This window comes from Loxodonta africana, chromosome 5, assembly GCF_030014295.1.
Source record: "Loxodonta africana isolate mLoxAfr1 chromosome 5, mLoxAfr1.hap2, whole genome shotgun sequence".
Taxonomy (NCBI): domain Eukaryota; kingdom Metazoa; phylum Chordata; class Mammalia; order Proboscidea; family Elephantidae; genus Loxodonta; species Loxodonta africana.
This window is the reverse complement of record NC_087346.1, coordinates 118,414,670-118,431,583: the sequence shown is the minus strand read 5'-3', so window position 1 is coordinate 118,431,583 and position 16,914 is coordinate 118,414,670. Positions and strand designations below refer to the sequence as shown.

The 16,914-nt window shown below is 37.8% G+C and overlaps 1 protein-coding gene across 1 annotated transcript in view; it reads right to left on the bottom strand.

The window, feature by feature from the left end:
• Nucleotides 1-427: 427 nt before the first annotated feature.
• SMIM14 (small integral membrane protein 14) overlaps nt 428-16,914 on the bottom strand; it is a 71,782-nt gene continuing 55,295 nt past the window's right edge. The window contains exons 4-5 of the mRNA XM_003411306.4: nt 6,212-6,354; nt 428-3,511 (exon numbers count right to left, since the gene is read on the bottom strand). Coding sequence (XP_003411354.1) covers nt 3,479-3,511; nt 6,212-6,354 — 176 coding nt within the window. The 3' untranslated portion in view covers nt 428-3,478. The remainder of the gene's footprint in view (nt 3,512-6,211; nt 6,355-16,914) is intronic.

Genomic DNA, 16,914 nt, shown 5'->3' with positions numbered 1-16,914 from the left:
TGTTGTTGTAAATTGTGATTCTCAGAATTTGTTCCTAACCAGCAGTATTACTATCTCCTGGGAACTTGGAAATGCAAATTCTCAGCAGGGGCTGTAACTGCGCCTTGCTTTTGGGTAATATATGTCTGCTCAAATTAATGTTAATGGGTATTATTCCCTCAAATGTCTGTTTGTCCCTGTATTCTAGAAAAAACAAAAAACAAAGAAAAGTAACTGCAATCTAATTTCCTAGAGTCTAACAAGCTGTTTCTGAATACCTGGTCCTACCTGCTATTATATAAATATTTTTCTTACAACTCTGTAAGGAATATCTTTACTAAGGGGTAAGAAGTCTTCTAAAGGAACAGTTTAACGAAGGATGTTAACATTTTACTAAGCTAAAGATGTTTGCTTCTCTTCCCATGAAAGCCAAACAGAAAACAAAGAGTGTTACTAACGTTTTCTATTTATTCATTAATAAAAAGTGCATAGTACAAGCCCTTTATCCCAATCCAAGTACTCAGGAAAAGATTAACAATAAACCCTGGATGGCACAGAAATGATTTGTTTGGCATGATTTAAACATTTAAAAACATCAATTAACATTTAGCATATCACAGGACCACTTTTGCTTTTAACACAGTAATCAGACATGGTATAACAAATACATATGATTTTTCATTTAGAAATATTATAATGTTAAGACTAAACCTCCCATTGCAATAACAAAAATTTAATCATTAACTGTAAACTCTTCATTTTTCCTTCTTCGAGTTGCTGTATTATGTCTTAAGCTGAGCTGACCAAATTTTAGCTTTATTCAGAGTGATTCCCACGGTTCTTTTGGAAGTGCAAGATATCTATAATTCCATAAACACTATCACATCATATACCACGAAGACATAAAAGTAACCATGGAAGAGCTGTACTCAATAATTACTTCAGAAAATCTCTACGAGTTGTAAAATTTGTCTCGCTGCCCCATGGGATAGTGGCTGGATAGCTACATGGTAACGTCATTTACTATAAACACTTCCAATGTTAACTTTTTCCATATGGAATGCAAAAAATATTTTGCATAGAAGAACATTAAATGACTCTACAACAAAATAAACTCTTAACGGCATTTGTGGAATGTTTAAAAGTCAAAGGTAATTAAAATGTGGAGTTTTAGCTTTCTTTTTTCCAAATTATTTTAAAAAGATTGTAGCCATGGTTCAGGTGAATGTTTATAAGCCACGTAATGATGTGCTCAATAAAAAGGCCACGTGTAGAAGTTTTAAGATTAAATAGAATATAAATTACTAGTTAGGTTAACAAGAATAGTTTATGTGCAGTATGCTGTCTTTTTCCGGAATGCAGAGGAATTTTACTAGCAAAAAAAAAAAAAACAAGACTAAATACTTCACTAAGAACTTCTGTTACTAAGCAAGTAGGTCCCTATAAGAAAAGGCTGAAATCCTACATACAATGTCAACTAAGTATATGTGACAGAAATGAAGGACTAAGAATAAGAATCCAGATTTTCCGGCCTCTAGCTAACACCAGACATTCTGTTTCCATGTTATGGCCATTTCTTAAACCAAAACCAATTCTCAATTATTTGTGAGCTATGGATTCAGTGTACACATCAGTATCTCTGCCAGTGATTGGTTTTTCTAGCAGCTTAGAGAACAGACTTAGGATAGAGGGGCCAGCCTTCAAAGTTCAGGGGGCAAAGGCAGAAAAATGGAATGCTATCAGAATGTAGCTCGATTTTATGCTATTCCTGCACTTTCTGCCTTAAATATGTTACCAGCTATAGCTGGGAAGGCTTCCAGTAGGCGACAGCAAGAAGAAAAACCTTTTTCTCTGTGGTGCTCATTTATCCAGGATCTGACTTACCTGTGTTATGTTGCCATCCTATTAGCATAAGTAATTAAGAATTGGTTATATTATTTCGAGAAGTTGAATTCAAAGCCAAGATACACAAGGAGGAATGAAACAATGAGTACTGAATTATATAATGAAATGATGCTCTTTTGGCCAAGAATGTGATCATAGTGAAGGAAAAAGAATACTCCATGAGTGTATCAGAGACTCTAAAACAGTACAATGATATAGAGAAATTTATTCAATTCATACAAGTAATTTCTCAGATCTATACAATGAAAAGCTAGACTGATCTAGGGGGGAAAACCCTTACATTGATAGCAAAATATCTTCTAGCCCACATTAAGTCATCTGTAATCACTTGCTAGGAAAAATCCCATAACCACAAAGGTCATGCAGACATTTTTTATGCCATCTGTATTCATTTTTTTCAAACTAAGCAAAACAGTGCAACCTTTTAGTTTTTTATACATTTCAAAATTTTACTTATATTAACGCTCATCCCTGTCCCAGTCCATCCCATTACGAAGACAGAGGGTGAGGAAAAGATCCTTGATTCTAATTTTCTTCCTTTTCCCTTGGAGTAAGCCAAGAATTCACTTAAAAAAAAAAAATTTAACATCAGAACAATAACAAAGGACTCAAAATTTTTTCTTCAAATAAAAACACAGGGTAAATAAGTACTAGGGATTCAAATTTCAGTAACCTAAACTAACTCTAAAAGAGTTTCATTCTAACAGGGAAGTGTCAGAACAGAAAAGAAACTTCCTGAGAGGCACTAGTTTTAACAAATAAATTATAGCTTAAATTATTACTGTATAGATTATACCCAGCAAAGGCAGAAAGAGTTAATTTTTCTCCTGCTTTCACGAACCCTTATAAGGCTAGTGTACAGTGGATTACAAGTATCATATAATGGGCAGTTAAACATCCACCATATTGATTAATCATGTTTATTTAAAGTTTTCTTAACATTAGACATTTCGTAACGGGAGTAAAAAACTTAGCAACCATTTCACTTCTTCTCCGATTCTAGCCACATAAGCCACCTGTAGTGGATCATACAGATTTCAGCTAAAATTTATAAAGTATTTAGAAGGCCACCACAGTCCCAATGGCAAGAGAAAACAGCCACCCACAAATAAACTATCATGGTAAACGTAAATACAGTATGGTTCTAATTTTCTTTCATACAATCTCAGACAAGCCCAAATAACTTTATAAATATCTTATGCAAAAAAGCAATTTTAAAGCCTATCAAAACTATTTAAAATATTTAAATGCAGAGATCTCAAATTTCCTTCAATCAGTCCAGAAATCATCACAAAAATTATCACAGTTAAATAGAATGAGTGAAATGTTTAGGCTTAGGACAACCAAAAAAAGCCCCATGTAACTTTTTTTTTAATATCATTTACTCAAATATACTGTAAGTGGGAATGGTGATAACACAGGAAGCAAAAATAAGCTCACAAGTGAAATTTCTAGAAGCTCATGAAAACAATACCATCCCATATTGCATATGCAAAAGGAAAAACAGTTCTAATGGGGTTAAGAGTACTCTGGTCATCTTCGTTCATTTGGTCGTGCAAGGTGTTTAGCTATTTTTACTTCCCATCTCACGAAGTTAGTCCACGGGAGGAGCTGGTGGATCTTGTCCCTGGCATTAGAAAAAGATAAATTATGGAACGGACTGACTTTATTTCCAGTGCAACCAATCTAACACACACAGTTAGAACTGAGTAGCAATGCCCCCAACCTTCCCATCCCAAACCATGTACTTATTTGGACTTTTCATTCGTTTTTACATAAGGGAACAGCAGATTAACACTACAACCCTCCAACTTTTGTCCCATTCTTCCCTGTGGTATGGAATAAAGGGAAATTGTTTTAACACTGATATGACAGCTCTCCCTGCCAGCTCTAGGGGTGGCCTTTAAACCAATAAAGGTAATCTCATCCCTCTTGCCAAAGTCAATCGCTGAGTAGTGCAGTTAAAGTAGAGGTAGGGACTTACACTGTTTCCCACAACAGAATGTCAGTGAGGAAGCACGTGGCTCCAGCTGCTACTGATGCCGTCCGGTGACGACAAGGGGAGCCTACCTTGGAATGAAGCTGACAGCATGAGGAAAGAAACTGGGTCTTTGATGACACAGTTAAACTTGCTGAATCAATCATTCCAAACACCTACTCTATCTCTGGATTTTCTGATTGCATAAACCAATAAAGCCACTTATTGTTTAAACCCATCTGAACTGGTTTTGGCAAAAGCATGCATCTGAACTATAAAGGAAATGTAAGAGTTTTTAGGAATCTTCAGCAAGATTCCATTTATTTACCCTGACATGCTATGTAAGTTCCTAATTTTTCTATTTGAAATTAGAGTCAATACATTTTCTTGCCTATTCCTAGGGCAGTGGGACTATTCCTAGAACCGCTGGTTTCTAATAAACTACAGTCCAGAGGACTGTTATCTTGCATTTCTGTCACCTTCAATGGGTTATAATTCAGCTTATTAAGTTGGATTACTTTAGATCCAAACATTAAGGAAGTTGCTCTTTGACACGAAACCAATAAAGCTGTACATAACCAGCTGCTGTTGAGTCGATTCTGACTCATGGCAACCCCATGTGTGTCAGTCTAGAACCGTACTCTATAGGGTTTTCAATGGCTGGTTTTTTGGAAGTAGGTTGCTAGGCATTTCTTCTGAGTTGCCTCTATTATGGACTCAAACCTCCAACTTTTAGGTTAGTAGCCAAGCACATTAACTGTGTGCCCATTCAAAGACCCCAAGTCGTACATAAAAAGAAAAAAGGCTAAGGAAGAAACACTTTATCAAGACAACATGCAAACTGTTTTGTGAATACCCCTTCTTCGAGAAAAAGCAAAATAAATTTAAGTCCTTTTATATAGTGCTAAAACCAAAAAACAAACAAACAAAAAAACACCACACCTGTTGCCATCAAGTTGATTCTGCCTCAGAGCGACCCGACAGGACACAGAAGAACTGCCCCATAGGGTTTCCAAGGAGTGGCTGGTGAATTCGAACTGCCAACCCATTGGTTAGCAGCCAAGCTCTTAACCACTGTACCACCAAGGCTCCTATATAGTTCTAATGATGCTTTACTTCTTAATTAAAGTCATCCTACTACTTATCTAGATGTTCTACTCTTCAAAAAGACCAAAGCACTGGCCAATTAACATCACCCATTTGCTTCTCCCTATATAAGAAATTAGACTAACTGAACTTTTTTCTAAGATTAACAACATATTAGAAATCCCACATCGTGAAGGTTGAGAAGAGAATTAGTGGGATAGTTAGGTGTTCAACAAATGAATTCATCATGGAAATATTTTTAAAGAGATAACATCTAAATCAAATGGAAAAGAAAAAAAATTAAGTACTGGTTCTGAAAAGAGTTAAAAGTAATCCTTTAATGGAAGTTCCATTAAAAATAGTACTAAAATCTCTCTTGGGTTGTTTCATCATTTTTTTCTTTTAGAAGATTCCAAAAATGGTTATAAGGAGCTCTGGTGGCTCAATGGTTAAACTGCTCGGCTGCTAACCTACAGGTCAGTGGTTTGAACCCACCAGCTGTTCTATGGGAGAAAAGACCTGGCAACCTGCTCCCATAAAGATTACAGCCTAGGAAACCCTACAGGGCCATTCTACTCTGTCACATTGGGTCGCTATGAGTCAGAACTGACTTAAGGGCACACAATAACAACAAAAATGGTTATAATCGCGACTATCAAAATTTATCAACATTAATGATTCCTACCTCTCCTTTTTGCCAGCTCAGTTGATCTATTGTGATGCAGAACTGGAAGAATGGGTTTGAGAGAAATAGGATACGAAAAAACAAGAGGAAAACAGGATTTAGCCTGACAGGCTCAGTGGCTCTATTGTATTTAATAGCTAAGACAGAAGGGGAGAGAAAAGAGGGAAAAACAATTGAGCTGGAGCTAATAAGAGAGTTTAGGGAGCCTGAAGCATGAGAGGCAAGGGATCAACTGTGAGGTGAATAAAACTGGAGAATGGAGGACTGGGATTTGAGAAAAACTGCTGTGGGTTATGAATGGAGACATTTTTGACATTTCTCATGTGGGTAAAGATTGAACTTTGTTTTAAAATTATTCTGGGGCTACTGGTTTGTGCTTCTATATATAACTCCATGCAGACTAAGCCACTGGGGCTTCAAGATTTACTAGGACTAAACAGGAAAAACTCACTCCATGAGTTAAATCTTCCTTTTGCCAATTTAGATATTTTAGTCAAAACGAACACCTCCTCCTCCCCAGATGACCCACCACCCCGCCGCCCCCAACGAAAAAAGGCTTTATAATCCACAACACTTACGTTATGAGGACTGGCTGGCTTTCCAGGTAAACTGGATCCTCTTAGATTAGAAGGTCTCAGTAAGAACAAGATCACTGCAATAACCATCCAGGCCATCAAGATCATGGTAATGCTGATGCCATTGTCACCAGAGGGTCCTGGTACTAAAGACAAAAATGTATTTGTAACAAAAACTGAAGCATGATTATAATATTGTTAGGTAAGCATAAAAACATTCTAATATTTATCAGCTTGAAAAGTGTATTAATAATTTAAAGAAGTACACTTGTGAAGTATTACACCTTTAATTTCCCTTTCCTCCAGTGAGGAAATCTAAATGTGCTCAAATAGGCCAAAACCTATTAGACGAAGGTTTTAATAGTACAGTAGTTCTTAATATTTCGGGGGCAACAGAATCCTTTGAGAATCTGATAAAAATCATGACTCTAAGAATCCATGTATACACAATGGAATATTACTCAGCCATAAAGAAAAATGAATTCCTGATACATCTTGTCAACATGGGTCAACCTGAAGGACACAATGCTGGCAAAATAAGTCGATCACAAAATGACAAATACTGTATGATCTCACTTTTAGGAAATGATAAGAGTAAGTATATATACAGAGACCAATGTTCATTGATAGTTACCAGGGGTTGGGGGCAGGGGAGGGAAGAGGGAGAATCATCCTGTAGTAGTAGCCACTTTTCGTTTATGATGATGGGAAAGGTAGCACCAAACGTGGGTAAAGTACTGAAGACCTTGACTAGGGTAGGTGATGCTGCTAAGATGTACTCAAGAAAAAAGAGGTATTGGTAAATGCTATGTTATCTATAATCTTATAACAACAACCAAAATATAAACACACACACACACGTATAAAGCAAACAGGGGCTACAGATACCGATACTTCTTAGACATAACCAATCACCTCATGGGATTAGTTTTCTTGGTTTGAAGACTTAGGGTCATAGTCTCATGGGACAATTCAGTCAATTGGCATAATATAGTTCAGAAAGTTTATGTTCAATATTCTAGTTCAGTGAGTTGTGGCGTCTGAGGTCTTAAAAGCTTGAGACCAGCCATCTAAGATACAACTATTGGTCTCTATTTGTCTGGAGCAAAAGAGAAAGGAAAACCAAAAATCAGAGAAGGAAATGGACTACAGGACTAATTGTCTCCATGAACCAAGGCCTCCTCTACCCTGAGACCAGAAGAACTAGATGGTGCCCTGCTACCATTACCAAATGTTTTGGTCAGGGACACAGTATATAGATTCTGATAGAAAGGGAGAAAAATGTGGAACAAAACTTCAAATTTTCAAAGAATCTAAACGTACTGGACCTATTGAGATTGGAGGAATCACCAAGACTACTGCCCTGAGATAATCTTTAAACCTTGAACTAAAACTATCCTCTTAAGTCATAGCTCAAAAAGTAAAGAATGCTACCCTTGAGTACTATACTCCTTTAAAAAATTACCTACATGAGACAAAATGGACAACAATTACTCTAATGCATAGATGAGAAAGATGTGTACGTGTGTATATGTAGATGTTGGTCTTTCCAAGCTCCTTGTAGCAACCACATCTCCTCTCATCCTGAGTATCAAGTACCTAGTACAATGCCTGGGTCCCTGGGTGGCACCAATGGTTAGGTGCTCGTCTACTAGCTGAAAAGCTGGTGGTTCAAAACCCACCCAGAAGCACTTCAGAAGACAGGCCTGGTGATCTGCTTCAGAAAGGTCACAGGCTTGAACATCCTATGAAGCACAATCCTACTCTGACATACACGGTGTTGCCGTAAGTCGGAATTGACTTCAGAGCAACTAATAACTACCACCACCATTATTCTTCTATTGCCTGAGTGGCCAAAAGGAGACGAAGTCCAATTAAGAGCTGAGCTGGCCCAAGAGCAGGCTAGAAAGGAACGTGGTCTCTGATCCAGCCCCAGTCACTTCCTCAGAACAGCTAAAGCAGTACCTTAGGGCCACCGAAGTTGCATTATTTACAGCATCAGTGCATTAGTGTTCTATTTCCTTTATATCCATGTCCATCCTTTCCTTGTTCCCTCCTGTTACACTAAATGTGCTCCCTTAGTAATTAAGATCAGTTTCTCCACTTGAGCTTTGTACTCCATCACTCTTGCAGACATATTATCCACCATCCTCTCCTACATATTCAACCTTCCCTTCTCAATTAGTGCAATTCCATAAGCATTAAACATGGTCAAGTTTCTTTCTTTAAACAACGCAAAAATCTCGCCCTCAACCTTTTCCTCTCCAGCTATCACCCTATTTCTGTCCTTATCATGACAGGTGACATCTTGATAGTTTTCTATACTTGCGATCTACATTTCACTACCTCCCACTCACTCCTCAGCTGGTTTCCATCTCCATGATCATTCAAAGCAGATCTTAAAAAGGTCAACTATGACAGCTTCATGCTGTTAAACTTAATGGGTAATTTTAAGGCCTTGTTTTTGGTGACCATTCTCTCTCTTTTGAAACACTTTCTTCCTTTGTCTTTTGTGGTATTATCATTGCCTCATTTTCTTTCTAATACTCTTTTTTCTTGGTCTTTAAATTTTATAATTCTTTATGGTCAATTTTAGATTCCTTCTCTTCTTCTACACACGCTTATCCTCACCTGTGGCTTCAATTACCTTCTATATGCAGACCACACCTAAATTTATACTCAGCCCAGATTCTCTGAACTTCAGACCCAAATATCCAGCTGTTTACCTACATCAATATTCTTTTTCTTCGCAAAAACAGTGCTTAAATTTTGTCCATGAGAGTCATTTGGCAGCTTCTTGAAATAAACCAGTTGCCATTGAGTTGATTCTAACTCATGGTGACCCCATGTGTCAGTAAAACTCTGCTACAGAGGGTTTTCAATGGCTGATTTTTCTGAAGTAGACTGCCAGGCCTTTCTTCCAAAGGTGCTTCTGAGTGGATTTGAACCCTCATCTTTTGGTTATCAGCCAAGTAAATAAACCATGTGCGTGCACTACCCAGGGGCTCCTTTCTTAAAAATACAGATGCCCAAACCTCATCCCAGACGTAAATTATCTCTAAAGGTCTGGCCTGGCCTTATAATGGTATATGAATTCATATTGCTATTTGAGAACCACTGGCCCTCTCTGTTATTTCCAGTTGGGTATCTTAAAGATATCTCAGACTAAAATTATAAGCTTTCCCCCTGGTCCATCCTTCCATGGCCCACACCAAACTGATCTCCATTCATCCAATTGCCTAGGTTGAAAATTTAAGGGTTAACTTTGACACCTTTTGGGAGTCCTGCTGATGCAGTCCTTAAAGTGACTGACTGCTAACTGAACAGAACAGGTTGGTGATTCAAAGCCACCAGTAGCTCAGTGGGAGAAGGATGTGGCAGTCTGCTACAGTAGAGATTTACAGCTTTGGAAACCTTATGTGTTTGCTATGAGTTGGAATCGACTCGACAGCAGTGGGTTTGGTTTTGGACATCTTTTGTTGTCTCTTGCTGACTATTTAATCTATCATGAAGTTTCTGTCAATTTTATCTCCTAAATATCTGTTCACTTTTAGCTCTACTACCACACTTGCCCAAGCTACCATCACCTCTTCTTTGGTCTAATTCAATGGCCTCTCAACTGATGTTCCCGTATCTACTCTTGCCTCCTCTAATTGTGTCCTCTACACTGCTGAGAGATGTTAAAAAAAAAAAAGCAAATACTACTATTTTTATCACTAAATAATTACCTTCTGTCTGCAGACCACATATTTCTAGACAAAGCAGTCCCAACAAAATGTCCACCTCTCTTTATAACTCTTATAGTGATAATATGACTATTAGATCCCTGTAACTGTCTCCTAGCTTAGTTCCTATTGCAGCCTTCCCTTCTTGCACATCGTGCCAGGAGGGTCTACTTACAAATGCTCTTAACGCATCTCTCTGCTGATCTGCCTAGTGACTCACTCTCTACTGCTTCAACCCTGAACTCCCCAGCCTGGCTTCTCCTAACATAATTTGGTGCCAGTCATCTACTCTCATGTCTTACCACTTCTCAGAAAACACATCCTCTGCTTTAGTCACCCCATACCCTCCTCCTCCTTTAGCCAGTGGTTCCTTGACCTGGCTATGCATCAGAAGCTAAGGGGTGGGGTCAGGAACCAACAGTATTTTTTAAAAGCTTTCCAAATGAATCTGATGCAATAGCTCAGGGCTAGTTGGGCTGGCAGCATTTACCACCTAATCACACTCAGTCTCTCTTCCAGGGTACTCATTATTTTTCTCCGTCTGGAATGCTGTCAAACCACTTATTCACAGTATCCTACGCCCCTCTTTTCTATAAAAATCTTCTCCATCTCCTCTATCCCACTCTTTCCCTTGCCTTCTGTGGGCTAGTATAGCATTTCTAGCTTAAAGGAATGGTTTCCTAACTCCTCTACTTAGGTCATTAACTTTTTAAGAACAGGGACCATTATCTCACAGCTGTTTGACTCTACCACCACTTAGCTACACAATCTCTGTATTTCAATTTCCTTACTTGAGAAAGGGAAATATTACCAACATCTTGGAGAAGGTGAGAGGATTAAGACGGTCAGTACATGAAAAGCAGTTACATAGTGGCATACACAGTGAAGTATTCGATAAACATTAGCCATTACTGGTACTAGGATCAATTAGGGGGCAGAAAAGACTGAGTGCAGATACATCTTGGGGTAAATAAGTAGGTTGGATAAAATGGTGAAATGGGAATGGAAAAGGTACAAATACAGATGGTAACAGGATGGAAGAAGCACAACACTTAGTGACTAACTGGGCTGGTGGTAAGAGGAGGAAGAAAAAGGAATTAAGGCTGCCTCTTAAAAAAAATGGGTATAGTTTTACTGACCTCCAAAGTTTGATAAGATCATTTCTCTGTTTTTCTCCAATAATTCAAGGTTCATCTCAGAATAAAGATAAACCATTTAAAATTGAACTTCTTGAGCAGAGCCAAGGCTTTCCTGTTTATATCAGTCCCACAAAATTAAGATTGACTGTAGAATGTACTGTCACATGGGCAAATTCTGTAAGGTATTAACAAAAAATTGGAAACAAACCTAAATGTCTATCAACGGTGTCTGATGAATAGATTGTGGTATATCTGTACAATGGAATACTATGAAACTTTGGAAAATTTTCAGAGAAGTCTATGAACTATGCTTTTTTCTCTTTTTGAAAGAAAGAAAAGCAAGGTAAGGAACACTGTATAAAAAGAAAAGGGAGCAAATACCATATCTGCTGTACATGTACAAAGCTATGTATAAGGGGTGGGAACTGGGTAGATGGGGGAATATGAGTAGGAAAACAACTTTTCACTGTATACTGATTAAGTCCTTGATTTTTTAAAACTGTATGTAAAAAAATTAAATAAAAGTGAATTAAACAAGAAAAAACAGCCCTACAATAGTTGGGGCTGAAGACACTGGGGTATCCGGACTGACTTAGATTCCTTGAAATCTCTAGGAATAAGGATGAGTGGAGTCACCATAGGCTTTCTGTAATCACTCGCTGTCTCTATGACAGGACTCTCTTCTTTACGAAATCTCAAACCAGTTGGAATGGCCTTGGAGAGTATGCTACTCAAACTCCCCAGCACTGCACACAGCTAATAAATACAAGCAGCAGACATTTTAAAGTCAATATAAAAACCCAGTGCCGTCGAGTTGATTCCGACTCACAGCGACTCTCTAGGACAGAGTAGAACTGCCCCATAGTTTCCAAAGAGCGCCTGGTGGATTTGAACTTCTGAGCCTTTGGTTAGCAGCCATAGCACTTAACCACTACACCACCAGGGTTTCCAAAGTCAATATAGAAAAGCGAAATTGGCTTTTTAATTGAACTCATCACTGTGGTTTTTATTATAACATTTTTATACTTACAGGTGTTAATGAGCACAATCACATAGGGGATATGAAATATCTTTCCTCACTAGGAACTACCTGGAAATTATATACTTTAGAAAGGTAAATACTTTTCAGTCTACAAGGTGTCAAATCATAAAAACATAGGAGGACTTTGTACACCAAAATACAGGTAGTCCCTGCCTTATGATGGGGTTCCATTCCGACGACTTTGTCGTTAAGTCGGTTCTAAAGTAAGTTGAATACGTCATTTTCTGTCATTGTTACTGCCTTTTATTATCAGTATCTTTATAAATCCAATCTTTGCCTTTGGGGGTTGGAAACATTACATATAAACTTACAAATATATTTTAATAATTCATACATACAAAAAAATACACAAATCATAAAAATTTACTCTGATAATGAAGAAGAGTTGGACAACACTGGCATTGTCAGTTGTAGTGATAACCCCACTTGTGGAAGGTTCTAGATCATCTGGATTATTCCTGAGATTGAGGATGGTGTTTTTTTTGTCAGAAAATTAGTGAGAATTGTCTGTATGATCCTTTTCTTTTTTTCTTCATATGTTTCAAGGTAGCATCCCACTGCTTCCGGAATCTGCCTACTGACTTTAGCAAAGTGATCAGTGTTTGGGTCCATGTTTTAAGCAACTGAAGCCCCTGGCTTAGTTTAGAAAAACATCCAGCTAATAATCCTTTCACTGTAAAATTTTTTGACAACTTCTCTACTTCCTCTTCCTCAGTCTTTCTTTCTTCTTCAGCATTTTTTTCCTCTTCAAAATCCATTAAGTCCTGATCTGTCAATTCCCTTTATCTGTGATCTATTGTAACAGCTGTTCCATATTGGTGATATCAAGTTCTAAATTCAGCATTCTTGCCACATGGACGATTTTCCCACTGATCTCTTCCATATTATCCTGATTAAAGGCTCGGAGCATGTTCACGTAACTCAGCAACTGTTTTCACATCCCCTGCATGCATTTTCCCTTAACTTCCAGGAACATGCAATGTTCCAGATATACCAATTGTGTTTCACTGTAACTTGAATACATCGTTAAGTCGGGGACCACCTGTACAGTGTTCCTGGTTTTGTTTAAGGATTAAGTCTCCGGTTACCAGCAAATGTGAGTAGACTTAATGATTAGAGACATTACAAATAAGATGCCAAATGGAATATTCACAATGAAGCTACATACAGAGCTGTCAATTTAGCTGGACACCAGGAAGATGTAAGAGTGGGGGGAGAGTCTCTAAGACCTGGAAGATCCCAAGGAATTATTTCTATTAACTTTTATAGGTTTCTGGTGGAAAAAGTAGAAATAGAACAGTAGCAATGAAAGAGGACACTGTACAAGTAGGCATTAGCCCTGTAATTTTTGGTCAGATACAGTGATTAGTTACCCCTAGTACACTACCAATTTTCAAGTTGATTTACTCCAAAATTTAGGTAGCCATAGAGCTGGTTTCCATACAACCCTTTATTTGAAAGGCAGTCTTTCAGAAGAGTGCGCAGATGCGTTCTGTACTGCTCAAGGGAGCAAAACTATGGTTGGACATCATAATGATGCGAAATTTAACTCAACATAAAGAATCATGCAACAATCAGATCAACTACAGTGGAACTGCTACCATATGAAGTGATGTGATCTATACTCAATTAAGTAATTTCAAATACATGCAATATACCATTGCAGGCTCTATGGCACAATGAATGTAAGTGAGTCCTTGCCTTGAACAAGTTCGGTCTGGAATGCAGTAATTGCAAATGACTGTAACAATCTGAGCAGGGCCTAGAAGCAAGATTGTTGGTGATGGACTAGAGGGGTGACAGAAAAGCATGAGCGAAGGTAGGGGAGCATGTTATATTCTGGGGATGTCACATGCACACAGGGCAGATGTGAAGAATGGCAGAGATGAGGCTGGGCTGTGAAGGGCCTTAAAAGTCGTGTTAAGTTAGAACTACCTGTACTAGTGATGCGGGGGAGGACGGAAGGTGACACTACATCTTTCCACAGGGAAATGTCATCATCTGGTCTGAATTTTAGAATGAGAACAATGGTGTCATTGTACAGAAATGAATTTGGAAGCTGAGAGACCAAGCAAGAATCTGCAGTATAGCTAAAACAACAGGACATAATTAAAGAAAGACCAGTAGAGATAAAGATGAATGGACCAATACAATAGAGGTATTACAAATATAAAATCAAAAGGATCTGAGGAATAAGGAGCTAAGGGTGATCCCTATGGTTCCTTAATGTAGATGTGCTATTCTGCTATTTTAAATTGTGGTGTCTGGAGGTGCCCCAGGGTTTAATTTCAGTTTAGTGTATTTAGGCAAAGACAGGCCGAATAAGCAGCATCTCTTCATTTATTTAAAGGGGTCTATCAAAAAAAAAAAAAGTCTAAGTACTACCAAGGAAGCTCTCTTCCAACTTTCAGATTCTATGAAGGCCTAGAGGTGTTTACAAAATTTATACCAGAGACCTGTAGAGTTAAAGTTTCCATACTGCTTATCATATAAGGTATTCTATGTTAACACTGATCCCCCACTTGTTTCAAAGTAGGGGATATTTACAATACAAAAATTTTTTTTTAGTAGAATTTCCAAGCTTCTAACTTTAATTACAGGCTTCTTATGCCAGTTTTCTAGTCATTACAAACAATGCTGCAATAAACATTAATGTGAAACTCCTTAGATAGGGAACAAAATAAACTATCCTACCTATAATGTGTTAACAAGAGAACTTAGTGACTACCAGATACAGAAAATGAAAGACAGATGTCAAAAGAAGATGGCAAGGTTTGAATCTAGGGAACTGGAAACTAACAGAAAATAAGGAGGTTGGGAAATGACTGGCTTGGTGCTGGGAATATAGAAGATAATTAAAAAGAAGATTAAAATTAAATATTAAAAAAAAAATTCCTGCCTCGAGTTTATAGCCGAAGTTGACATAAGCAAGGTAAATTAGTAATATATATAGTTGACAGAGATAGGTGCTAAAAGGTAAATAAAACAAGGAAGGGAAATTAGGTGTGGGAAACGGAAATTTCAGACAGGAGGCCAAGGAGGGGTGAGAAAGAGACTCTGGAGTAAAAATGTGAAGAAAGTCAGTGAGTGAGCTACGAGGCTACCTGAAAGAAAAGAATTCAGGCAGAGGGAATAGCAAGTGTTCCTGATTCAAGAGGTGCTGAATGTGTTCCTGGAGGCCAGTGTAGCTGAAATAGAGTGAATTGGTGAACTGGATTGGGAGAGGTTGGGTGGGGCTCAGAAATATTAACAGGAATCAGATCATGTAGTCCTTACAAGTCATAATAAGGACTTTAGCTTTTACTATGCATGAAATAGGAAACCATTTTAAGAGTCTGGAACAAAAAAGAGACAAGATCTGACTCTCCCTTTGAAAGGACCACTCTGCAAACAGAAGGGGACAAACAGGAGAAACAAGGAGAAGGCAGTGAGGGTGGTTAGTAGCAGAATTTTGGATGTCTTGAAGGGAGTGCTTGCTAATAGACTGATGCAGAAAGAGGAGCTGCTGATGACCCCCCAGAAGGTCATTAACAGGTATGGGAAAGACCACAGAAGGAGCAGATTTAGAGGAGACGACCTGGAGCTCAATTTTGAAGATGTTGCATTTGAGATGCCTGTGAAACGTCCCAGTGGAGCAGCATAAAAGGCAGTCATCAGCATACACATAGGGAGCCTTGAGATCAGATGAGTTCATCAAGGGAGTGAGTGTAGAAAGGCAAGAGGTCCAGGGACCAAGTCCTGAGGGACTACATGGGAAAGGGGTCAGGAGGACAGGAGGCACCAGAAAGAAGACCAAAAACAGTTGGATGGAAAGCTAAGACTGGGGCAGGAGGAAAAATAAGGGATAGACATAGATATGGGGAGCATTAATAAATAGGATTGAGCTGTTAAAGGTTGAGAACAGGTAAGCTCTCATACTGTGACTATATATCAGAAAGAAAAGGAGAATATTGAGGCTTTTATGCTAGGTATTAGAAATGTCAAGGGAAAAGTTTTAATAAGAGAAATAATCAACATAAAAATACCACAGAAGTATCAGAATAGCTAAGAAAAACCACCTTTGGCAATCTCCCGAACAAAACAAAACAACATTAAAAACTCAAATAATATTCAATGCCAAATGTTAAAGCCCAAAGAGATTCTGTAAACAAGAATATATAGATTTTTCCCAAAATTTACCTGCTGGCCTGTATTTTAACAACTTTAGATTTATCTAGCAGCTGGTTCTATGACTAAACAAATGATATTTCACAATAATCAAACACGTTTAAAACAATGAAACATGTACAAAAATCACGTTGCACAAATTATAAAAGAAAGGTAGAAAAGAACAAAAGAAAAGAAAACAAACCCAACTAAGTCAAGAAAGGAAAACAGAACATATATTCATTTAAGATTTATTTCCATTATTATCAAGCCCCAATTTCCCATGATCTGAAAACATATATTTTTAAAAATAACCGATTTTTCCAATTTAATATTAATACATATATCTAAGGAGAGCTATAAAATATATTTTATTTTAGGAAAAAAGTATAAACTCACTGGAGAAAATTTAGAACATACAGAAAAGTAATTCCATCACCCAGAACCTGGCTCTCAGAAAGGACTTCTACCAAATGATAAAAAAAGTGGGGGGAAATAACAAAACATGTGACTACAACCAAATTAATATCAAGCCTTAGAGTTTTGCCTTTATATTTAGATTAAGGAAGTGACATTTCACTTAAAAATGAGTATATTTGGTTTACAGGTGGAGTTGGTTCAAGGGTCACAACTACACATATAATAAACGCTTGT